General features: G+C 51.6%; 1 protein-coding gene across 1 annotated transcript in view; it reads right to left on the reverse strand.

Moving 5' to 3' along the window:
* STK24 (serine/threonine kinase 24) overlaps positions 1-25311 on the reverse strand; it is a 61866-nt gene that overhangs the window by 3347 nt on the left and 33208 nt on the right. The window contains exons 4-10 of the mRNA XM_065895939.1: positions 22025-22081; positions 15798-15906; positions 15331-15488; positions 7808-7993; positions 5518-5663; positions 3649-3778; positions 2415-2483 (exon numbers count right to left, since the gene is read on the reverse strand). Of these exons, the coding sequence (XP_065752011.1) occupies positions 2415-2483; positions 3649-3778; positions 5518-5663; positions 7808-7993; positions 15331-15488; positions 15798-15906; positions 22025-22081 (855 nt within the window). The remainder of the gene's footprint in view (positions 1-2414; positions 2484-3648; positions 3779-5517; positions 5664-7807; positions 7994-15330; positions 15489-15797; positions 15907-22024; positions 22082-25311) is intronic.

Genomic DNA, 25311 nt, shown 5'->3' on the forward strand with positions numbered 1-25311 from the left:
TGCCCCGAAGCTGTGGTGCACGCACAGCTCCCGCGGTAACCAGGCTGGTGCTGAGGCCTCCGGACAGACTGCCGTTGTGGGCAGGGTGCTGCCGAAATACTCCATTTCATGTAAACAAGCAACAGCCCTAAACCCTGGGAGGCTGATGTCCTCTCGGCACCTCTGCGCCCACGGGAAACCACACCAGTGTCTGCAGGCACCTCCCACAGTTTAAGGTCAACTCCCATCTTTCCGGGATGCGCCCCGGATGCGCCAGGAGTAGGGGGAGCTGCTCGGCGTGCAAGTCAGAGCCTCCAGCAGCTTCTCGGGCTGCTGGGACCACACGCCGCCACCCCGCTTCAGGCTCACTCTACGTCCATGGCTTCTCCCCTCCCAGCTACAGGGACAGACAGAGGGACAGGACGGGCCTGGCACTGAGGCCGGAGTGTCTGTGCCTGTTCCACCGTGTCAGCGACCGCAACGGTCAGCCTGGAGGCGGCGCTTCTGTCCATCTGGGACCCCGGCCCCTTAACGACTAAACACAACCGGACTTACAAGCCCCGAGTGGGCAGCCCGCCACCCGACCTCCCTCCCACTCCCCCACCCCACCTACCACCCCACCCGACCTCCCTCCCACTCCCCCACCCCACCCACCACCCCACCCGCTGCTGCCCACGGCTGCCAGACGCGCCCTGTCACCACCACTGGAGGGAGCCCCTGGCCCATACTGAGGGACGCCCGGAACGTCCTCATTTGTAACATGGGGAGACGCTGCTTAAGTAGCGAGACTGCGGAGTATTATGCAAACAATGCACACTGGACGCTCTGAACGTGAGGTTACCAAACATTAATAACAAAAACATACGGGAAAAGACGCCTGGGAGGTTACCTTTAGGGCAGCTAAACAAAACCGAAACATTAGTCCATTTAGGCTTAGTTCATTAATTCTGGATAATGCCTTCGGAATGGATTTTTTTCATGTGCCCAATAAGAAACACACAGCTTCAGACAAATGAGAAAATCTATGCCCTTTTCCCCCGTTGCCCAGCTATCCTAGTAAAATGCAGTCAGGATCGCGGGAAAGCAGCGGAGTGTCTGGAAAACCTGACGGGCCAGTTGCCCAAAGAACCTACCAAAGAGCAAACGGGGTCCAACAGGCATCCCAGGCCAAGGCCGCAGGCAGAAAGCGACACAGAGGGGCCTCCACCTGCCCTGTTGCTGTTCACTTTTCCACCTGAACCCGGAGTGTTCAGTGGTTTCAACCTGTCCCTTGGGCACAATGGTGAGACAGATCTGGGTCGGGGAAGGCCTGGAGACTGAGGCCAGCCAGGAGCTCCGCCAAGGGGGAGGCACCGTGCGACTGGCGTTCAGGCCAAGCGGGGGACAGGGATGCGCCCATGGGTGGCACTTCCTTCCCACCCTGGGCCACCCACCTCAAGTCCAAGGTCCCCTGCTACAGCCTCCCTGGAGGGCTCTGGATCACCACCCAAACAGAAGGTACTAGGCGACTCACTGAATTACCTTAAAGGCAGCCTGGGCCAGGAAGGGGCACAAGAAAGTGACAGGAAGGGGTTATTTCCAACTTATCCTCCGATCAGCTACTAACCAGATGAACAATGTTCACCCCCATAAAACCCGCCCTTGAAACACCTCCAAATGCTGTACGCATAACACACACCTACCGGGCAGGGTCCCCTGAGAGGGCACAGGGAGGGGCCCCTGTTTGCAGTGGCCGCTCGCCAGCGATCAGGGGCCCTGCTGGGTGAAGCCACTACTCTGGGGGCTCCACAGGAAACATGAGCACCCCAGGGAATTGATGTCTCCTTAAAGTAAAAATCTGTTTTTCACATTGCCATACGTAAGTCTGTCGAGGCAAAGATGTTAGGCTCCACCCAACTAGATTTTGTAGAAAACAGCACAACCGAAGTTAAAAATTGTCCCAGTGGGCTTCCCTGGTGGCGCAGTGGTTGAGAGTCCGCCTGCCGATGCAGGGGACATGGGTTCGTGCCCCGGTCTGGGAGGATCCCACATGCCACGGAGCGGCTGGGCCCGTGAGCCATGGCCGCTGAGCCTGCGCGTCCGGAGCCTGTCCTCCGCAACGGGAGAGGCCACAACAGTGAGAGGCCCGCGTAACGCATAAAAAAAAAAAAAAAAAAATTGTCCCAGTAACATACGGACTGGGACTGGGTTGCTGACATCCCACGTGTACGCTCCTGGCAGCGACACAGCGACAGTTCCCAGGAGGGGCTGGATGGAAGACGGCCCCCGGGAAAGCAAGAGGCGTTCCTGGAAGGCAGGGACCCGTCCATCCCAGCTGGCCTCCCAGAGACAGCCAGTCTAACCCCCCAAATTTCACGGGCAACCCTGCCACAGACGGGGCAACTGCTCCCCCTTCTTCCCCTCGCACCTCCCCAAAAGTCAACTGGGCATCTTACCTCTGCAAACAGTGGAGAAATAATTGTAGATAAACACTGAGAGAAAGGCCTCTTTGGGATGTCTTTCATCTTGGCGGGCAGCGGGGTGGGGAGAGAGTAATGAGAAATATTTAATACTCACATCTGCAATAATTCAGTGAACTTCAGATACACGTCTGCTGTAGCATCTGCAAAGGACTGTCCTACTGTGTTTTCACTGGACTACGGAGGACTACAGATAGCACGCACGGTGGAGAGGCACCTACTGTGTTTTCACTGGACTACGGAGGACTACAGATAGCACGCACGGTGGAGAGGCACCTACTGTGTTTTCACTGGACTACGGAGGACTACAGATAGCACGCACGGTGGAGAGGCACCTACTGTGTTTTCACTGGACTACGGAGGACTGCAGATAGCACGCACGGTGGAGAGGCACCAGAGCGCCAGGAAGCGGCACCCTGCGTGGACACAGGCGATGCTGACCTGGCGGCACCCTGCGTGGACACAGGCGATGCTGACCTGCACCGCTGGGCCACGTATGGAGAGGACCTGACTGAGGAGGCCTGGAAATGGCGCGCACACCAGAGCTGGAAGCGGCTGTCCTATGACAGCGCTGCCTTTTGTTTCTTCTGCAGCCTCTATCTGAGCACATAGTGACTGCTATCTGCTTCTCAGAGCGGGATTTGTAGGGTCACCAGGGGACAGCCACTGGTCTGCACTTGCCGAAGAGAAACTACACCACTGTGCTTCAAAACGGTCCTAAAACTACTGCTTTTCATTAACTTAAACGGGCACAAAACCAGTTCATCAACATTAAGTACACAGGTACCAACAGCAATATACTTGTTTTTAAGATTCCTTAAACAACACTCAATCCCCCAATTACGGTACCTTGATGAGTAACACAGGCCTAGTCTCATCAAGAGAGCTGGAAAGTCGTTTCAAACACTAAGCCCACCTCCCCACTGCCCCGGTATGTGCAAGTGTCAGGAAATGCTGATCTGGCGGCAGGGCCAGAGAGCAGCAATCAGCACCGCAGGGCGGACCAGAGTCCAGACTCGCGGGTCGGCCTCGCCGGGGAGTCAGACAGAACATCGTCTCCTGATCTGTCGATTCCCTGACAGCAAAATTCCACAACAGGCTGCGCTGAGGGCCCACAAAGACCACGAAAACAGCAGGCTTCACACAAAAGTGACTCAAAAATGCTGCTGACTGATGCCAAGTGTTAGTCACTCTGCAAGAGCAAACGTACCTTATTTCTTTCTAAATCCGACGGCTGAAGAGCTCCATTCTCAAGACTCTTTGGATCTTTCTCCCGGATCGTGAAGATCCAGTCCCCTGAGTCGCTGCCTCCGGATGCTTGGCCATCTGTGTCCGTTTCCCTTAACACAGAAATGCAGGTGACCCCGTGAGTGAGGGCCAGCTCCGCAGGGAGGCTGCGTGGGGAGACCCTGCCCCCCATGCTCCATGCCTGCCTCCGGTCCTGTCCCCTCCCCTCCAGGCCCTCCTGGGCTGCAGAAGCCGACCCCGCCTCCGACCTCACAAAGAGAGACCCCATGGGGATGCGGTTCTCACAGAGCTGCCGCACCCACACCGTCTCTCCCGAGTCTCTTCTCCTGGAGAACAGTCTCCACTGGCTCCGTCCCACCACACCTGAGCGCGCAGTCCTTCTGCTTGCTCAGCGCCGCCCCCTGCCTTCAGCCACAGGGCTTGGAGGCGTCACCTATACTCCACACTCCCACCTCCGTCTCTTACCTTCCACTCACTCCAAAATCTACCCGGCCGAGGCCCCCTGTCCGCCTCTGGACCAGAAGCCGCTGTTCCCTCCTTACCATCCTGCCTGCGGGCTCACCAGCAAATGCTACCACCGCTCACCCTCCTCCAGAGGCCCTGGGCTCCTGGGGCCACACTGCGCCCAGATCTCCTCCGACCCAGCTTGCCCACAGGCTCTTCCTTCACGCTGGTGTCTCCCAGCATTTGGTCCTCGGCCTCTGGCCCTTCTCCGCAGGTAGGTTCTCAGGGCTCCAGTGACCGTTCACAGAGTGGTGGCTCTAAACCCGTACTGTCTGCCTAGATATCCCGCCTCGACGCTGCTCTAAACTGGACACATCCTACTGGACATCTGAACGTGTCCCACATCAAACCCAGCTTCCTGTGCCCTGGCCTCCCCAGACCAGCCTCTTCTCCAGTGCTGTCTTCTCAGTGGACCCGCGACACTGCTGAAGCCGGACCGTCCCCACCTGCGGTACCCAGACCCACGGTAAACGTCTGGCCTCTCCCCGCCCGTCTCTTCAGCCCCATGCCCACCACCCTCACGGCTCAACATCAAGACCCCAGCAACGTCCTAGCCCGTGGTTCTCACCCCTGACTCTGCAATGGAATCACGTGGGAACCTTGAAAAATATTCTGGGTCTCCTCCCACTGGCCTGGCACGTGGACCTGGGCCGTGGGTCAGCTTGAAATTCTGACCGAGGTATGAAGGGGCGCAGGCGAGGATCTGACTTGCTAAACCTCCACTCCTGACCCCCCCTTCACGGCTTCCCTCTTCCTTCACGCCAGAGCAGTTGGTCCCGCTCTCCCCACCTCTACAAACCCAAATGGCTCCCAGACCTACTTCACCTCTTTGGCTGATGGATTTCCTAGATGCGTAACCTGACACCAGTTTATAGTACCTTCCTGGCACAGAGCGTTTACAACGCCAGGCATGTACCAGAACACGACACAGAATCACTAATACCCTCATTTATATGTTTCTAGAAATATATTTAAAGCCATTTCACCTGATCAGTAGCATTGTAAAAGTAGGAGGTATAACGAAGGAAGAAACCAGGTCTAGTTCTTTACGCACAGCTCTGTCACAGATTTTACTCAGAGAAACTCCACTGGCAACGAAAAGAGACTCAAAGACTCCCAAATATAGTCCCATACTAACACAAGAAGCACCGTCAGCCTGGATTTTTTTTTAAAAAAAAGAAAAAAAAACCCCAAAACCCACCCCAACCAAGAGATGAGAATGAACAGGCCCACATCAAGTACGGCATGGGGCTCAGACACGGCCTGGGGCTGGGGACACGCCCCCCGGTCACGGACATCCCGCAGGACTCAGGCCGAGTGGACTTACGTGTCCGAGTCTTCGGAGCTGGAGTCCTCGTGGCTCTGTTCGGCCTTCCACCTCTTGTACCTGTCGATGAGCTCAGTCAAGTAGGATGTTTTCTTTGCGTTGCGGATTATGAACTTGTGCTTCAGTAACTCCTTAGCGGTGGGTCTCTGGAAAACACACCAAACGAAGCAAAGAGAAAAGGCATGAGGTCAAGTTCTCTACATTCTACTTGACTCCACCCCAAAGGACAGAATTCTGCCTCAAAACGCCCAGCAACCAAGCTGATACATAAAGACAGAGTCCTACTTCAAAGTTGTTTCCTTTAAGACTGAGTCAAAGAATGTCATTTGGCTCCTGTGGGTGGGATCCCGTTCACAGTGTGGACAAGGTATCTAGTATCTAATAGGGTCCTGAACATTCTGGAGGTAACCATCTGATGAAAGCAGGAACCCCCTCCCCAGAAAAATGCATTTACAAAGAAAATGTTGCAGAGCATTTCACAGATCATCATTCAATCATCGCTGCTAACGCTGGCAAGAGAGAAAACATGTTCTGTATCACCTGGCTAACTTTCTATCTTACTGCTTGGCTCTATCCTCCCAAACAATAAGATAAATGTTAATTTAAATCCAACTGGAAGAAAGCCAGGAGATACCCGTTCCTTGGACGCTGAAAGGGTACCCACGTTCTTAGTCATCAGCCTTCCCAATTCAGAAATGCTGGTCTCCCAGGTCTGCCTTTTTCCTTGTGATCGGGGTGAGGACTTCATCCAGGCTCTGGGCTCAGCACGGCCAGTGAACTCGGCCACTTGCTTTGCCCTTGAGAGTGGCAAACCCAACTATAGGGAGTACGCTTCCCAAGAAAACCACGCAGCCCAAACAGGAGCGGCCAGCGGGAACACACAAATCACGCGAGTCAGACCGTGTCCCCACTTGCTCTGAATTACTAAAGCTTCCTAAACAAGAGCCAGGCTCGCTTCTCAAACGCAAGCCTGCGAAAAACCTGGGTCACTTCAGGCATTTCTCAGTCCCTGTCCACGTGTCTGTCTAATTCCAAGCATCGCATCCTCCCCTCAGGGCGTCTGGCCTAGAGGTCGGGGTGGAGATGTGTGCACTGGGCCAGCAAGCAGACACCACAAACACGCTTGTAATGGGAAGATGTGCAGGCACGTGGGTGTGTCTTCTTGGGGCTCGGAACAGACTCCTGATAACAATGTCCCGAGCCCCACGGACACGAAGAACAGCAGCCCGCCCGGCACCCGATGAGTGGTGCGCTCTGCATCCCCTGGAGGTTCTTAGAAAACGCTGCATTCCTCATTGAATTCCATTACCAAAACTGGTACCACATTAGGAAAGCATGGTGTTCTCGTAAAACTAACCACATATTTTTAGATAAGGGTTCGTAAGAAGGCGGGGGGCGGGTGTGGGTTCAGAAGTTTCAGCCTGACCTTCGGCTAACCCTGCTGGAAAACTCAAACAAAACAAGGACGTGAGGTGCTCCATGCCACCCCAGATACACAGACAACTGTTTTTTGCTGTACGCGGGCCTCTCACTGTTGTGGCCTCTCCCGTTGCGGAGCACAGGCTCCGGATGCGCAGGCTCAGCGGCCATGGCTCACGGGCCCAGCCGCTCCACGGCATGTGGGATCCTCCCAGACCGGGGCACGAACCCGTGTCCCCTGCATCGGCAGGCGGACTCCCAACCACTGCTCTACCAGGGAAGCCCAGACAACTTTTTTTCAAAAGTCCTAATTCAGAGAGAAAACTAGGCTAAAGCCATGTTGCCATCACTGCCACGTGGCTCTCCCAGAGACAACTCAACAGCAAAGACAGTAAGAAGGAAGAGGGGAAAGCAAGGTGGGCGTACATTCCTATCTCATTCCTCTTTTCCCTCCTCACACATGCCCAGAAGAAACTGAAAACATTTACTTTAAATACCTAATTAGCCATTGTTTTTCAGGCCAGACTCTGCGGTTACTAAAACAGCTAAATAGCCTGACCCTCCACTATAAATATTAAAAATGTATGGTTCCACATATAATATTAAGGAGAACAGTCTTCAAGTTCAATGAGGTATGAGATACTAGAAAATCTGAAAGAAAATAAGTAGATTTTTCATCCTTAAAAGATAAAATAACAATAAAAAACAAATTTGCAATCAAAGCAATTAATCACACCCATTTAGAAAAAGAAAAATAAATGAAATCACGAAGACAGCTGATAATAGTGATTAAAGACATGCCAAGTAAGATGTATCCTGACCAATCAGGCCCCAGAGGAGGAGACGCCCGTTCTGATCTCAAAATACTCACAAAGCTCGGCTCCTTATTCAAACAGGCCTCCACAAACTCCTTGAGGGGTTTGCTGTAGTTTCCTTCCAGCGTCGGGGGGTTGTTCTTTGGAATGAGGAATAAAACCTTCATGGGATGCAGCTCGGAATGCGGAGGCTCCCCCTTGGCAAGCTCGATCGCCGTTATGCCCAGGGACCAGATGTCTGCCTGCAACAGTAAAGCATTCAGAGACATACTTCAGAGGAAAAGCATCTCAACATGCTTCTAAGGTTTTGAAAAGGATACTCATTCTTGACTCAAAATAAGAAAAGATATGCCTTTGGTATCATTTCAAAATAGGCAACACCCAGGCGAAAAGCTAACACACAGAACATCTTCTGCCTCGACATGGAAGACGGCTCTTAACGATTTCTCCTCTTGCCTTTGCTGCTGGAGGTGGGAGACATCCCACGCTCATTTAGGTCCCTGAGTCAAGGGAACAGGGAACCCGAGGTGAGCGGGGAGGGCATGTCCGGGGGCCAAAGCATGTTTGCGAACCACCCTGTCCAGCGATGCTCAGAAGCCGGGCCTCGGACGGGGTTCAACGCCAGCTCTCCAGCTGGTCCTGCGACCTGAGACAGAACACCCAACCTGTGGAGCCCAGCTCCCTCCTCTGTAAACTGGGACGAACGCTAGGGTGGTCACTAGGGCGGTCGTGCAAGATGCTTCACGTGGCACCCAGGACTTAGAGAGGATGCCCACACACCCACAGAAGTAGAGAACATCAACCAGAGGCATCCCCACATGCCCATCACAGGGTTTAAAAGCGAACAATCCACCACACAGGCTGTGTTATTGCTATTACAGCTTAAAGTAAATCACACGTGTCATGACTTTTTTTCCCCCGAGTACTTCAGTTTGCCAACGTAGGGGCTTTTAGCAACACCTAAAATTAACAATAATTACCCAATATCATGTACTAATTAAATTTTCTCAACTGTTCAAAACAAGTCTTCTCACGGTCTGGTCTATCTGAATCAGGATCCAAGCAAGGCCCTTATGTTGCTCTGACTGGTAGGTCAGCTAAGGCTCTTCTCATCTAGAACTGTCCACTCCCAGTCTCCCCAGTGCCACTGACCTAAGGGAGAAAGAGGCCCCAAACTCCAGATTCCTCTGGCTCCTTCCTGCTGCCATGCACGCGTTCTTCCGGTTCCTCACTTCCGGTTGAGTGACAGGTCAGTTACATCTAGAGCCTTGGTTGTGTTCATTGTCGGCAAGAATCAGGCGCCGGGCGGGGCAGCCGCTGTCCAGCTGCCCAACCCTCCTGCCCGGCCCAGGCTGTGGCCACACCTGCTCAGTGCAGAGATGAATGGGTTCCCTGACCGTGTGCTGGGAATGAGAAGCGTTCTGGTTGGCAGGCTTTCTCACAAGCCGAAACCAAGACACAGCAAAGAAGACAGAAGCTGAAAAGTGAAGCGGGACCCCACAGGCAGGCAAAGAACGGGGCGAGGGGCACGGCCTCCTGCACTCGGCCTACACGACCTCCCTGCTCCCGTCACAGCACCGCAAACCCATCCTACTTCCAGGCAATTACGTCAGAACCTAACACATCCCTCACTCCCAACTCCACGGCAGGGAAATTGAAAGGCTGGAACACTGAGCAGGTCACCCCAGAACCCTGACGTTCCCAACCTTTAACAACCTAGAGAGGATTCACCTGCCACGTTCCCACAATCCTAGGATGTACGAGAAGTCCTAGCAACAATCTCCCCCGGGCAGCAGTGGGTGGGGACGATGCCCAGCACACCTTCTACTTCCTTCTGTTCCAGTGAAGGTGGGAATAACAGACAGCAAGCCTTGCTGTAAACTCTTTGCACTCAGTTTGTACTAAAGGGATGAATCTGGAAGATCCAGTATCGGGAGTAATGTTCCTACCTTCCTTTCCTCTGCTTTATTTTACACGTGCACTACTTTAAAAATCAGCAGAAGTGTGATGTGTTCCAGGGTCCGACCCCCAGGAGGAGGAAGCTGGGTGCAGTGAGCACCTGTAACCGTGGCGGCCGCAGGAGGACAGGAGGAAGGGCACAGGTACGAGGAGAAAGGGCGACTTGCAGGAACAGAGGGAAAAATGACGCGTACACGACTCCTATACGGTAGCGGTTCCTTTCTCAAGTCTGTGCACACGACTCCTATACGGTAGCGGTTCCTTTCTCAAGTCTGTGCACACGACTCCTATACGGTAGCGGTTCCTTTCTCAAGTCTGTGCACACGACTCCTATACGGTAGCGGTTCCTTTCTCAAGTCTGTGCACACGACTCCTATATGGTAGCGGTTCCTTTCTCAAGTCTGTGCACACGACTCCTATATGGTAGCGGTTCCTTTCTCAAGTCTGTGCACACGACTCCTATATGGTAGCGGTTCCTTTCTCAAGTCTGTGCAACTCCGCAGCTGCCTGCCTCTCTTGGATTTCATTCAACTGCTACCGTTTGCTAAGCCTGCCACTCGACAACAATCTGGCTTATGGCCATGTAGATAGAGATGATCCCTGATGGATGCACCTCCAGACCCCCCAGCGTCCCGTAATCACTTAAATACACTCTGTTTCTGGAAAGCCCAGCCGATGATGGTGTCTGCTAGCAGCCTATCATGGGAAACGAGCCTGTGCTCATTTCCTTCAGAGACCTGAGGGCTTGCTATCAGGCTCCGGGCCGGACAACTGACAGGCAGCAAGAATTCAAGGGCCTGCACCTGCTTCCTGTCTGACAATACAGACCAACTGAAGTCGACCGATGTAACAGCCTTCCCAGCCCCACCCATAACGCACCTCCGAGGTCTTCAGAGAAGAGGCACAGGCACTGCTCTCACTTTCTTCCCCGGGGAGGGTCACCAGTAGAGCCACATCAAGACAAAACGTGTGTCACTCCCCCAGGCAGCCAGGCCAGGAGCCCGAGCCTCGGCCCGGCCCGCCCCGCTGAACTTCTCTTTGGATTCTCCTAAATCAGCCAGGTGCCAGGTGTGCCGCTCTCGACCTCTCGGTGCCCTGGGTCCCCTTCCTGCCCCTGGCTTAGTGCAGGGCTGTCCTCCATCCCTGGGACTTCTGTGGGGGGCTCCCGAGAGCTCTTCCTGCCTTCAGCCTCCCTCTGCAGACGTCTAACATCCTGCTGACGAATTTGGAAACCTCGACCGGCACTGGAATAAACGGCAAGCCATTCGGCATCATGTAGCAAAAACCATAAAAACATCCACCCTCGTTGAAACCAATTCATTCCGCTTCTAGGAATCTACCCTAAATAAATCTTATATTCAGAAAACGGTTAAGGCTGCCCACAATATGCAACAGCAGCATTACTTATGCTAAATCTCAGAAGAATGATTACGTGGCTATGGCACATTAACTCACTGAAGTATCAAGTACTCAACAACGACGCTGATACAAAAACTCAATTGTACTTACGATGTTCTAGCACTGTATCTACGGAATAAGGCATCAGACTTAGAACATGCGTCTGGATTTTAAAATAAAAGTTATGTGGGAAAGGTCATTTTCCAAAGCAACTGAGGTGTAAGAAGAGAACTGTTTTACCACCATGTGGGAAAGATAGGAAATTTAGCTACTAAGAGAAAACAAACAGAGGTTTTCAATGTGAGCCTAAGTCCAAAGTTACAAAGGCAGGTGCTCTGAACTGTGGATGTTTCTTTGTGAACAGATGTTTTTTCTCCGTATGTGGTTAGTTCTGGATAGAATTCCCCTAAAAGGGACAACACAGAATTATCTGCTACCGATGAGCAACAGGGGTGAGGGGATGCGAGTGGGGTGCTACCAGTATACAACAACTCTCCAAATCCTTGCAATACCAAGTAAAAGTACGCTGGCTACATCTCGGCAGACAAAATACAATTGAAGTGGCATAAAAAATTTATGTATACCAAATATTGTATCAAGAACCACAAGAGGGGGACTTCCCTGGCGGTCCAGTGGTTAAGAATCTGCGCTTCCACTGCAGGGAGCACGGGTTCAGTCCCTGGTCGGGGAACTGAGATCCTGCAAGCTGCACAGCGTGGCCAAAAAGAAAAAAAGAAAAAAGAACCGCAAGAGGAAGAGGGAAAAAAAACATGGAGAACCGCAAGTAACAGTTATAACTAGTCAAAAACATAGCTCATGCATTTAATAGAAACTATTTGCTTAATTAGAGGCAATATTTAGGAACACATTAGCAAGTGGCATCTAGAGGTATAAAACCATTTATGAGCAACTCCATAGCAATACACGGCCCAACCATCACTTCACGCTAGGATAAAACCTGTCATGAGTCCCCAGGCTGGATGCTTTTCCCACTCACGTCCTTCCCCCACCTCCAGGGCGCATTAGCCAGGAGGTGGGTAATTCCTGGTCCTGAAGACGGACCAGGGGAGTCCATGGGCTGGCATCGGGAAAGGAGGGCCAGTCACGTGCCAGTGGACAGGCTAGCCTTTCAGATTCCAACTGACAGCCAATCCCACTGTGTTTCCACTCATCTTTTTTTTTTTCCATCAACACATCACTGTTTCCATCTTTCACCATGGTTAGACTGCAAACAGTTATTTCAGACATGACTGGACACCAAAATAACTTAGCTTGTGCTTGGGTACTAGGCCTACAGATGCTTTTCTTTTCATCTCATTTCTTCCGGTACTTTCCAGATTAAAGACTATGTGCTGCTTTTGAGACCAAAAAAAAGGGAAAGTTATTTACAGGAGAACACTGACACTGGCCCCTCAGCCTCTACGGGAGTCGTTTAGTTAACAGAAAGTCTACCACGTTCTTCTCCTCGACCTACAATTCCAGTGCAAACGGCTCTCCTCTCCCCCAGTGGGCTTGGTCTGAAGGTCCTTCCCTCATCTCTGAAGGGCTGAAAAGCCTGCGTCTGTGAAGCCCTCCCCAGATCACTCCGACCTCCTCTCAGCACCCCTGCACCCCGTTCCCTGTCAGAGCGCCCGACATGCAGTGTCGCATTCACTGAAGACGTAGATCTTCACCACAGCGCTGGGCTCAGCTACGGCAAGGACAGAAGGGATGAGTACAGAGAAGGGGACAAGGTTCTCACCCAAGTCTCCAATCCATCCACTAGCACACCATCCTAATATCCTTACAAAGGAAGGGGGAAAAGATGGAGGTTCTTCGTCGAAGACCCCGGCTCCATCGTTGATCCCACAGGCTTCGCGGGGGGCAGAGCGGAGCTCACTCCTGTGGCCCCATCTCCACAGTCTGGGGACTCCTTACACTAAGCCACCCCAAGTCACCTTAAAAAGAATATGCCTCTTCAGGCATATGGGCCAACACGACTTAGACATGCTGTGCTCAGATCAAGCGCCGAGGTCGCCATCATCAGCCCTGGCAGATGACAAGGGGCCAAATGCACCGGCTCCAGAGACGACTGTGTCAAGCAGGGCTCTAGACGCACACACGAGACTTAAGGCCGACACCCCCTTCAGTTCAGGGCCGTGAGGATGCTGGTGAGGCAGGTACAGTCCAGCCTCACCCCAAGCCCACCTGCCTTTGAGAATCAGCACGTGTGCCCCAACGTGAAACTGCTGAGAGCGCCCTGCTTCCCCAGGGCCCCCGGGGCTGCAAGCTCTCGAGCTGTCACGCGGAGACTAGCGGGGAAACTGGCCAGACAGACACGCAAGGACAGACGGGGGGACTGGAAAGAGGCCGAGTGTGCGTACCAGCAGAGCAGACGTGCCCGTCAAAGAGCGTAACCGCCCCGCCAGACGAGCCTCAGACGGGGGCAATCACTGGAAACAGGTCTTTCGTCAGGCACGGCTCCAGACAAGAGCTGCCAGCCCAGGGGCACATCCCCCCACCCTCAGGCCCCAGCCTCCGGCAGCCTTTCCTGACAAACCTCAGGACTCGGGCCCTGAACCTTATCTGCACTTCCCACACCTCCTGCGTCAACAAACCTGGGAAGAGAATTTCACAAACATCTTCACAATGAGTTCCAGCTAAGAGTTGCTGGGTCTGATCCAAGCAAACGGAAGAACTGGCTTTTGCCATAAGCCAGAGTAAAGGGTAAGGGAGGTAAGGGTTTGCACGAAACGTGACACGCTTTCTTAAGCTCCCCAGCCAAGCGTGCATTCCCTGTAAGTTTGCGACAGTGTCTTTTAATCTGCCTTAAAAAACACCGCAGCATCTACTGATCACACGAGAGCATTTTGATCTCGACAGCTCCAGGGAAAAGGTGACAAAGCTTCAAGATGCCATGGGATCGCTACAGGGCAGAGGCCACCTTCAGCAAACACCCAGAGAGGCCCTGCCCAGGAAGAAAGGCGGGGAAGGAAGGTCTCAGGCAGCCCGGACAATTCTTGAAGAAGTGTAAGGTGAGCAGCGGTGAGTAACGCTGAAAAGGGAAGATCTCAATCCTGAGTCACAGGGGCCATGGTTGACCAGCTAACTGACCAGAAAGGAAAAGAAGAGAAGAATCAGTGGGGTGTAATCAGATGAGTTAAGAGACTTGGATTCTAGCCCCAGCCCTGCCAAAATCTAGACCTGAGAACTTTGATAAACGGGCCTCAGCTTAAAAAAAAGAGAAGGAACTGAACGCGTAAGTTCCTGTTGAGTCTTCAAACGATACGCCCCCAGGACAAGGGACAACAGCAAAAGCTGCTGCTGAAATCAGAAGTAGCTATGGAGGTAAACCCATCCCAGGGCCAAGGCACTCACAGGCAACAGACACACCAGAGACTAGACAGCTCTGCTATCTTGAGGGTTGAAAACCTAATCGTCACTTATCGGCCATTGGCTACCAAGGCCACGAGGACTCCTATGGGAGTCACGGCCACCATTACAACTCAACAGTGAGAGGGCCGGGTCCACCTCTGCCGCGATGGACACGCACCCCAGCAACTTCCAGCACCAACGCAACAGCCCACCACACCGAGCTCAGGTCCCCAGGAAAAGCTACCCTTACGCTCCGTGTGCGATGCTTCACAAGGTGGGGATCTGCCAGGTACTGAGAAGAGTTCCACTTAAAGAGAAGAAATGGTGTTTGGCATGTCAGTGTACCTGAGTTAAATATTTATTTGCCTAGAAATACCGGTTTAGAGAAGCCTATTCTCTGTGGCCCATGTGGAGATCTCACTGCATTCAGGCGACCGACACAGAGTCGGTGTGGGACGTGAGAGTGAAATGAGGTCTAGGAGGCGGGGGTTCTGGGCTTTTTGAGTCTATATTAAACAGTTTTAGAAAGCTGAAGGGCAACGGGGAAGAAAGAAGACAGGAAAAACTGGGAGAGTGCATCATATGACGGGTAAAAGAGGTTGGAAAAGGGAATCACGATTTTGCCTCTTGTTGCTAAGGAGCGTCTGAGGACATGACCCCAGCAGGGGGGCATCTAAATGCGAGGACAGGAGGGTATGCAGCAGCCCGGAGAGCACTCTTCTGCCCAGGTGCCGTGGACTCTCCGTTTCTCCTGTGGGATCCTTTCTGCCCTTGCCCCTTAAATAGCGTTCAGAGTTCTGTCCAAGGCCCTCTGCCCTCCCCCACTGCTCAGGCTCCTCTGGCCCGCCCGCCAAGGCGCGGCCCTCACCTTTGAGTCGTAGGCCGACTGCTTGATGACTTCAGGCGCCATCCAGAAAGGGGTGCCCACGAAGGTGTTTCTCTTTATCTGGGTGTCTGTCAGCTGGCCCGCCACTCCAAAATCCGCCAGCTTCACCTCTCCGTGTTCAGAGAGCAGGACGTTGGCAGCTGTAAAACAGAACCAAAGACGTCTCCTGCCGTCATCTCCTGCCGTCATCTGCTGGAGAGTTCCGCCCGCTACCATCTGGGACCAGGCACACGCGTGCCCCAGCACCGTCACGCGCCCGACAAGAACAGGGACCAGGGCTGTGCTTCTGGTGAGACCCCCTCATGGCCCGGCCCACCCACCCAGGCATGTCGAAGGCATACCCACAGGACAACTTCCCTTGAGAAGACGAGCACAGTTCAAACTCTACAACTAACACTCCTTCCTCGCCTTGGGTATTTCAAAGGAATATAAACAAGACGTTTTCTCACCTTTAATATCTCTATGAATTTTCTTCTCCGAATGCAAATAATCAAGTCCTTTCAGTATTTCTCTTAATATAGTAGCAATCTGGGTTTCATCTAAAGGGCCAGGTTCTAACTAACAAAAAAAAAAAAAAAATGATTAAAGTTACTTAAATGATTAGATGAAAAAGTGTGAGATGACAGAACAGAGCCAATGTTAAATGGACGAGAATAATCAAACCTGAAATCTTCTTCACTCCACAACAGAATTAAAACCTAATTACAAGCCCCTTTAGAAAACCCCACAAAGAACCAGGGAACGTGACTTTGCTGGATGAAGCAAAGATGGCTAAGAATCGAAGTCGGGCCAATGAGAACGGCCACGGTCAGCCTGCCACGCCTGCCGGCTGAGCTGGAAGGGATGACAGTCCAGAAAGCAAAAGCCCAGCACCTCGCAGTGCCTGCCAGGGAGGGGACAGAGCAGCCTGGCTCTGTCCTAACAGAGGTGACGGTTATCGCCACAAGTAGTCAGAAAGAGAAGGCCCGGGAGCTGGCTGCTTTCTGAAGCCACTCCGGCACCAGAAGTTCTTACATCTGAATTTTAAAACTTGGGGGAAGAGAGCGGAAAAGAGCTCAATCCCTCATGACTGAATTTTTTTATGTGATATAATATATATATACACACGTATGTTATGCAATAAAAACATTAGTTAGTATATTACCCCAAATGACATAATAATTGCCCGAGGATAAATTTTTCAAGGAAACTCGAAGGAACTGACACTGACCCCTCACTGTTGTTAGTTATACAAAGATGTAAGGCAGACAGGTCAGGTACACACATCCCCACTAAAAGAAAGAAACTCAGACAAGTTCTAGAGCTCAGTTCAAACTGGACAGTACGCCTACCATCACCTGTACAGCAGGGAACTCAACCACAACCAAGCACATAACTACCTCAGCAAAACCACCTAACACTCCACCCAAAGAACTAACAGTGGAAGCGTCAGAGAAAGGGGCACAATTCTAACAATTTAACTTTTCATCTGAATGATGATGTTCGGTATTACGTTTTCAGACTTGACAGTGAATTCCACCATAACCCAAATTCGCACATGTAAGTCAACGGGACGACACAATTCCACGATGCTCACCGAGTAGGTCTGAAAGAGATAGATTTGCTTTAAACCAAAGGGAATGGAAACCAAGACACGCCTTCTGAGGTAGCGTTCTGACGGACACGTACATTTTCTCGGACAGACAAGTCCTGCTGTCTCAGGGCCTTCATCAGTGGGATGGATGGTGGTGGTGGAACAGCTGATCGTTTCTGGGCCCAGGTCGGGGCACAGAGAACCCCCTTCTCACTTCATAACAGCGCAATTGCAGCTGCCCCGCTTTCTGGTCCATCCAGCGAGCTGGTCACAGGCCCAACCTGATCCATGAAAATCCACGAAGCCCGGGAGGAAGGGGGTGTTTCTCGAAGTCGGGGCCACCTCTCTGGGACTCTGGCCCATCTGGCAGCGGGGCCCCCGTGCTCAAGCCACTTTCTTACACTCAGAACCCGGGTGGAAGGGAGGCTCCTTGCTTTTCGTCTCACGGTGTGCTACAGACGCAGAGACAGGTAACTAGTCCCCCAGGAAGTCCTCCAAGTCCTAACTAGGATCCCGCCCGCGACGGCCGCAGACCAGGGCGGCCCACTGCACACTCTGTCCCGCGGAACCTAATTCCTGCCCAAGCTGTCTGACCCAGAGTCTTGTTCTCAAGAAACACATCGAAACGACTGTTCCTGAGCACACAGTCCGGAAACCCTGCCTTGTCTGCCGGCTCCACACCTACTCCTGAGTGCACAGAGTGGGGGAATTTTAATACTCAGAATGAGGAAAATGCACTTTTCTCATAGCCTGGGGAAAAAGAGGAAGGAGGCAGAGCCGCTGGCGAATTTGCTCTTTATGCCCCGGGGTACAGACCGCAGAAGGCTAACCCCACCGTTCAAAATGCTCTCCCAGAGCGGAGCTTCCATCCCCTCCTGCAGCAGGTTTTCACCCTGGCAGACAGCCAGGAACGTCTGGCTGGACTTGGACTTACCCACCTCCGCCCTCCTGTGATCAAGTGTCTGGAAAGAAACGGCGGAGCAGCCTGGAGTCATCACCAAGGAGAGAGAAGACTGAGGAACACGAACTGAAACATCTTCTGCTGGACCATTTAAGAGCTGGCTCTCCGACTGATATGTATATGTGGTTATGCCCTTTTAAATCTGGCCAATGATTCATAGGCGGGGGCAGGAAGAGAGAGACTCTATTTACAGAGCAGGGAGATCCTTCAAGGTGTCAAAATCCACTGTAAAGGGTATTCAGTTGTCCCCTAGAGCACAGAGCTCCTGGCTGGTGGGCACTCACATGTTCCACCACTAACATTCCTAGGCAGTCTCTTCATTAAGAAGACTGTGGAATCTTCAAATAATCTCTATAAAAGACAGACTCAGAGGGAAAAAAATGTAGACTGCTCCTCTTCTCTGGGTGACCTCTAATTTCCCCTCCCAAACCTGTTTTCCCCTCTTCCTCTGTAATAGACTCTCGGCCTGCACGCGGCCACCCAACTAGAGACCGTATCTGCCGGCCTCTGCAGCAGCAAGTCTGGCCACATGACTGAGTTCTTGCCAAAGGAATGCTTGCAGAAGTGCCCCTTCCCGGTCTTGGCTTTGAAACGCCGGCAGCCAGAGAAGACAAGGACTCAAGACCACGGGAAGCCACCCACCCCTGCAGGGCCCAGAGACCACTGAGCCCACGTGTGGGAGAGAAAGTTCCATCTCGTGTGAGACACTGTTTGGAGACCACCACAACAGCGGCTTGGCCTAAACATAAATGAATATGTCATCTCATTTTTTAAAATTCATGTGGCATAGTCATTTTTAATTTTGTCAAACATCTCTGCCTGACTGAGTGACCAATTTTTGTAGCCTAGCTCCTTCTTAATTAAGATTCCACGGTTGCCCCTTAGATTCTCCTATAATACCGACTCATCTTTTAGTCAGTGAAAAATCTTTCGGTCTCAGGCCCTCTGTTGCTATCCCCATTCCCCTTCTCCCAATTCACCTCACGCTGCTTTATTTTCCTTGTAGCACTTTCCCACATGCGATATAATCAACTGTCTGCCTCTACTTGGAAGCTCAATTCCAGAATGAAAAGAAAGCCAAAAAAAATTAACTATCACACATGTTCACAAGGCAATCCTAGGTGAAGGAAGGCACCATCTTCCTGCCCAGGCTAAGGTGTTATCAAGACTCAATGCTGGGAATTAAACTAATGTCTCACAACCTAAGTAAAAAGGCATGAAAACGAAAATGTAGAGTGAAAAAAGCCACCAAGTCTACAGTATTTCATTATAGCAGCCCCAGTGCATGAAGAGAAAGGATGAATCTAGAGTGAGGAGAGAGCCGGCGAGATCTTCGTGCTCTGGGAAATGGCAGAGCCCTGCCCTTGAACAAGACACCGTCATCCTTCCCTCCACAGGCTTCATGTACAGGGGCTGCTGCAAAGACATACAAACATATCAGCACCGTGCCTCTTAACAAAGAGAGATATTAAACCAAAGCAAGGTGGGGGCTTCCCTGGTGGCGCAGTGGTGGAGAGTCCGCCTGCCGATACAGGGGACACGGGTTCGTGCCCCGGTCCGGGAAGATCCCACATGCCGCGGAGCGGCTGGGCCCGTGAGCCATGGCCGCTGAGCCTGCGCGTCCGGAGCCTGTGCTCCGCAACGGGAGAGGCCACAACAGTGAGAGGCCTGTGTACCGCAAGACAAAAACAAAAGCAAGGTGGGATTTTTCTAAGAAATGCCCCAAATCCATATATTCAGCTACCTGGTAACAAACCTTCATATGCAACAATACTCTGGTTTTTAGAATCTTGTGTAAACATTTAATAGACACTCTCAAAATAATCTTAATAGTCTTCAACATTCAAAAAACTCTTGTATCCCATTATTAAAGTGCATCTTCTTTGAGGACTGGGGTCGGGCCAACAGAAAAGGGATAAGAGATGAAGAAAGATACGACAAAGTCAGAGGGAGGGAAAGGAGAGCGCGGGGTCAGGGCGTTGCAGCTGGTTACAACAAGGTCCGATGTCCAGCTCTATCTGCTAGCTGGCACACCTAACTTCTGAGTATTTCTGTTTCTTCGAGTAAAATGAGACGATTTGGGGACATTCAAAAAGGGATGCCTGGTTCTTGTCACCAGAGCCCCTGATGTGGAAGATGGACGGCAGTTTGCTGGGACTCGCACCATATGGGATTTTAGTTAATAAGTGGAGAATTCGACACTTCCTTCCAACTGTAATGTCTAAAATTTCACAGACTTCAAAGCTCCAAAGAAAGTCACCACTAAATAAATTATTGTGGCATTAAGAATGAATAAACTAAAGCATTTAGAGACTAGAATTGCTGTTCTGAAGGACTCGATGTTGGAAAAGAGTCCCCACAAATCATTTTATACATGCCACAAATGAAATTCACTTAAGATAATAGTAAATCGAATTATACAAAATGAGGCAATTTTCTACATTTCTGTAGTATTTCCCAAAGGAGTAAAAAAAAAAAAACAAAAATGAAAAGCTCTTTGTGTCATATGTATATTTACAGAAAAGCAGCAAAGGAAGTCATAAAATTCATCCAGCTGCTTTGCTGCTTTCTCCATTTTAATATCACTGTTTATACCATATTAAATTTTTTCCCTGAATTTTCCTTTTGACCAATTGCTTTTACGGTTTATAACATTATAACATTGGGTACATAAGCCTTTCAGAGATACATACAGTTCTAGAGGTTCTACCTTTCCCCCAAAATACTAATTGTTACTATTACTGTGAGAAAGTAAACTCCTTTTAACCAAAGGGTATTTCTTTTCTTAGTGAATAAAAATCTGTGTCAACTGTAACCACCAAAAAACGCTAGCTTCCTTCAGCTGTGAGACCAGTGAAAACTGCAGACTTACCACCCTGACAACCGTCTAGCAAGCAGAACCCACGCTCTAACACTAAAATGATAGATCAGGCCTGACTTGGAAATCACCACTCACCCAAAAGCCCAGCTTTTACAGGACGGGCAGGGAAAGAGTGCTGATCCATTGATTTCACCGCATAACCACGTGGGGATGAAATGTCAGGGGCTAAACAACCGTGTGAGATTTTTTAAAATTTGTTTTGCACATATTGTGTCTCAAGGACGACTTAAGTAATGCCCATGATTTACTGGTTATTTCTGAGCATCTCATCAGAGGCCAACACGTAACCATGTTTTACCACAAGAGGGGAGTTACAGACCGTGACTTTGAGGTCATCGTACACCGGAGCTGCCTCTACCATGTGTGTGGGCTGGACACCTAGGTCCAGACCAGGTAGGAGACACCGCCACTGGCAGGGGTCCAGCTCCACCACAGCCACACTGGGAGCGCAGCAAGGCCTCTCTGCATGTGCATCCAGTAAACGGAAACACGCGCTCCTGCTCGGCCCAGCGGCTGCTCCCATCTGTGATACCGTGCCCGTCTCTTACCTCTGAAATCAGATTTTAATTTTTAAAAATTCTAGTTCTGATTAATCATAAATGAAGATGTTCCACGCATATTTTAGAAACGAAGTTACCATCTGAAACGTGAAACAATGATGGGGTACCAGCTCCACAAAAGTTAAAACCAGTTTTAGAAAATAAGAAACTGTTCTTAAGTCAGACACAGCAGGCGACATCCTTCATGGCTGCTTGGAATGAATTCACTGGTTTCCCATGAAATAGCAAAACTGTCTTCAAAAGCAGATCTATATGCAGACGTAAGCTGGGACGAAGTGAGAGAGTGGCATGGACATATACACACTACCGAATGTAAAACAGATAGCTAGTGGGAAGCAGCCGCATAGCACAGGGAGATCAGCTCAGTGCTTTGTGAGGGGTGGGATAGGGACGGTGGGAGGGAGATGCAAGAGGGAGGAGATATGGAGATATGTGTATATGTATAGCTGATTCACTTTGTTATACAGCAGAAACTAACACACCACTGTAAAGCAATTATACTCCAATAAAGATGTTAGGAAAAAAAAGATCTATAATTTACAGTAACGTATCAGAAGCAGAAATCCCTATTATAAGGAATAGTTTGGTCCTTTTTTCAGGCAACTTAAAAGGGAAACAGAAATGTAAACAGAATTATCTTTACAAGCAAGACTGACTGAGAAGACCTCTGATGCGTATTAAACATCCAACGTGATACTTACTAGGTCCAGTGCGGAGCCTCCACCAAGATATTCCATTATTATCCATAATTTAGTGTCCTACAGAAAAAACAAAAAGAGAGGCAAATTATTTTTTTTAATAAAAGCAGAAAAGATTGTTTTAAATAATCTAAGGGTATTTTGCTCTGTCATTTTGGAACTAGAAAATTTATAAATACACAACAGCGAGAAAAGTGCGTCCGAGTGAGAACTGGGTGGGAAGCCTGCACTGTGCCGGAGGGGCCCCGCACCAGACCCCACCCCCCCGGCAGTGCACTCCATAGCTACCGCACCAGGGCTCCGAGGGGCGCGCCTGTTTTCACACAACCTCAGTGGGTGATCCTCTGGCACAGAAGGGTTTGGGAACCAGTCCCCAAGGCCAGTACCATGCACACCCATCCCGCCCTGAGCATCAGACAGGAGGCGACCGGAGCACAGCCCTGGGGACGGGCCACCTCCCCCCCACTCCTCCCCGCCTGCAGCTCTGAGATACGCAGAGGGCAGGTGGCATGGCTGGTGCGGGCTGTCACCCACTGCCTTGCTCCGGAGCTGGGCGGCCACCCTGAAGGCCGCCGTCCCCGCGCTCCGGGATATCCAGGAGAGCAGAGGGGCCCGAGCCTTGCCCCAGTCCTCCAGCCCCGTCACCAGCCTCCGTGTCTTGCGTCTCTTCCGTCCGTCTCTCCTGAAGCCCCGCAGCGCCCATGGCTTCCAGGGTTCTTTTCAAACACAAATCCCAAAGTGCTACTCCCTTGAAAGCCAACAAGCTAGCAAACACCCACCCAGCCCTCCCGGGGGATGAGGGCACACCGGTGCAGGGTCAGGAACACTTCCTCTGAAGCCTCTGACTGGGCGCCTGGCCGAGTGAGTGCCCACGCCACAGCAGGCAAGCTTGAAGGCTGGGGGGCGCAGTGACCTGCCACGGCCTGCGGTGCCCGGTCCACAGCCTCTGAGCAGGTGTGCGAGCACCAGGCTGCTTCCCTGCTAACGCGACACTCTCCGGTTGCTTTCAAGTGCATCAAAAAGAAGAAAAGCAAACAAAACCCTTCCTAGGCTCTTTGGTACCTTCAGGATGGAGCTGAGCCCGAGCTCTTCAGAGCAAGCAGGGCCCTCACCAGGCCCCATCCTCGCTGCTCTCTGGCTCTAGCGATGCTGAAAGATTTGCTCTTCTGGACCGAGGCGCAGTTTCCTCAATCAGGAAAACCCTCACCAGCTCCCCTCCCCGCCCCCCCCCACTTTAGCACCTTTGGTCTGCTCGTCACTTAGATTTGCTTGTCTGTGTTTCCCACCAACAGCAAGCTAAGTGGCTGGGGGCAGCGCCTGGCACTCTCCAGCCCAGGAAAGGCGGCCTGTGGCACCTGTAGCGGAGGAAGGGCAATGATGCTGACTGCGTGTTCACTGCAGGGAGGTACTCATGCCTGCACTACGCTTGTAAAGTGAGTTTCTTTTAAAATTTAAAATTAAAAAAAAATAAATTAATTAAATTTAAAAAAATTTTTTAAGAATTTAAAAAGAAAATTAAAAAAAAATTAAAATAAATCCTGACATCTGGAGTCAAGTCTGTGATATTATAAAGAAACAGCCCAGGGCTTCCATGGTGGCGCAGTGGTTGAGAATCTGCTTGCCAATGCAGGGGACATGGGTTCGTGCCCCGGCCCGGGAAGATCCCACATGCCGCGGAGCGGCTGGGCCCGTGAGCCATGGCCGCTGAGCCTGTGCGTCCAGAGCCTGTGCTCCACACGGGAGAGGCCACAACAGTGAGAGGCCCGCGTACCGCAAAAAAAAAAAAAAAAAAAAAAAAAAAAGAAACAGCCCAAGTTTTACTGTATGTGGAACACCTTCTCAAGTCTTTAAACGCCCTTGACTCCTGATATGACGAAGACAATTCCAGTCTAGACTGGAAAAGGCACGGAAACCTAACCTGATGTGTTTGGGGTCTACCTGATAGACACAAACATTTACTCACTCAGTATTCATCCAGTCATGGGCACCAGCCTTGAGCAGCCTCCATCACCCCCTGCTTCTGATTTCAAGAGAACTTCCTAGCAGAGAGAGCATTCTCCGGCCCTCCTTTATTTCACAGATACGCCCAAGTCTTCCCCAGGCCAGTACTTCCCGAACACCTGCTCCTGGAAAAGGTCCGTGCTACTCTCTCTAGACACCCCAAAAGCACCTTGCTGGAGAGCAACTACTGCGGGGAACGGCCGACACCATTTTTGACGGCACAGGAAAGCTAAATGGTTTTTCTATAAGGAACTTGGGAGTTTACATTTCTACTCTCATTCTCTTTTCTACGGCACCGTCTGGCCCAGCTCCCATCCCTTTTACTTTGTGGGTGTTGAGGGTGAGTTCCCTACGAGATCAGCTCCGGCAGGCAGGCTCCCCCACCCCGCATCTGCATCTGTGGGGAGCTGGGGCAGAGGAACAGGACACCCTGGGAAACAGTCTGTGCTGACTCGGAGGTTCAGGGTCACCTCGCAGCTTCCGGAAGCAGCGAGACAGGCGACCATGCCTCATCCTCCGTTCCAAAGCTCCAGCTCCCCACTACCTACTAAGGGAGCAAAACAACCCTTTACACGGCTCGCTCTCCTTTCAGGGAGTCATGACAGGGGACAAAGTGACCTGTTCTCCCGTAACCCTCAGGGGCACTTCAGCAACAGCAGAACACCTGGCAAACCAGGTGCCCCCAGCTGAAAGGCTTTATAAAGCCCGGGCCTTCACTGTACCTTCCTGGAGAGGAAGATGCAGTAAAAAAAGACCAGCCCCGCTTCTCTGTTCATCCAGCTCGTTCCTGGTACCAGACAGGCCAGGGCCTGAACGCTATCCAACACGAGGTCCGCCAGATTTGGGGGGCACTCAGGAAGACAGCACTAGGTCCTTCATTCAGGCCATCGCTTTTTAAAGACTTGGCCAGGTCCTAGGACCCAGGTGCTTTTCTCCCCAGTTCCACCAGTCTGGGAATGGAAACTGCGTCAAGAAAGGTTCCACTGGTCCCACCTCTCAGCTGAACCTGCCTTCCCACCCCACGGGGTGTGCCGCTCACCTCGGCCGCCAAGTCAGCAAGAGAGTGGGGGAAAGCCCTGGGGACGAGGGGTCAGCGGCCTCACCGGCTCTGTGCTCCCCGCAGCCGGTCCCCATGGGGAGCCCGTCTCTAAGGCGGAGGCCAGACCTCCAACGACCGGCGAGTCACAGCTCCCAGGAGTGGGCCCCAAACGAGGCGACAGCAGCAGGACCTGCCGGGTCACAGAGGCGGAACCAACTGCCTTTTAAGATGAACCGAAGGATGAGCTGGC

This window comes from Phocoena phocoena, chromosome 18, assembly GCF_963924675.1.
Source record: "Phocoena phocoena chromosome 18, mPhoPho1.1, whole genome shotgun sequence".
Classification (NCBI taxonomy): Eukaryota; Metazoa; Chordata; class Mammalia; order Artiodactyla; family Phocoenidae; genus Phocoena; species Phocoena phocoena.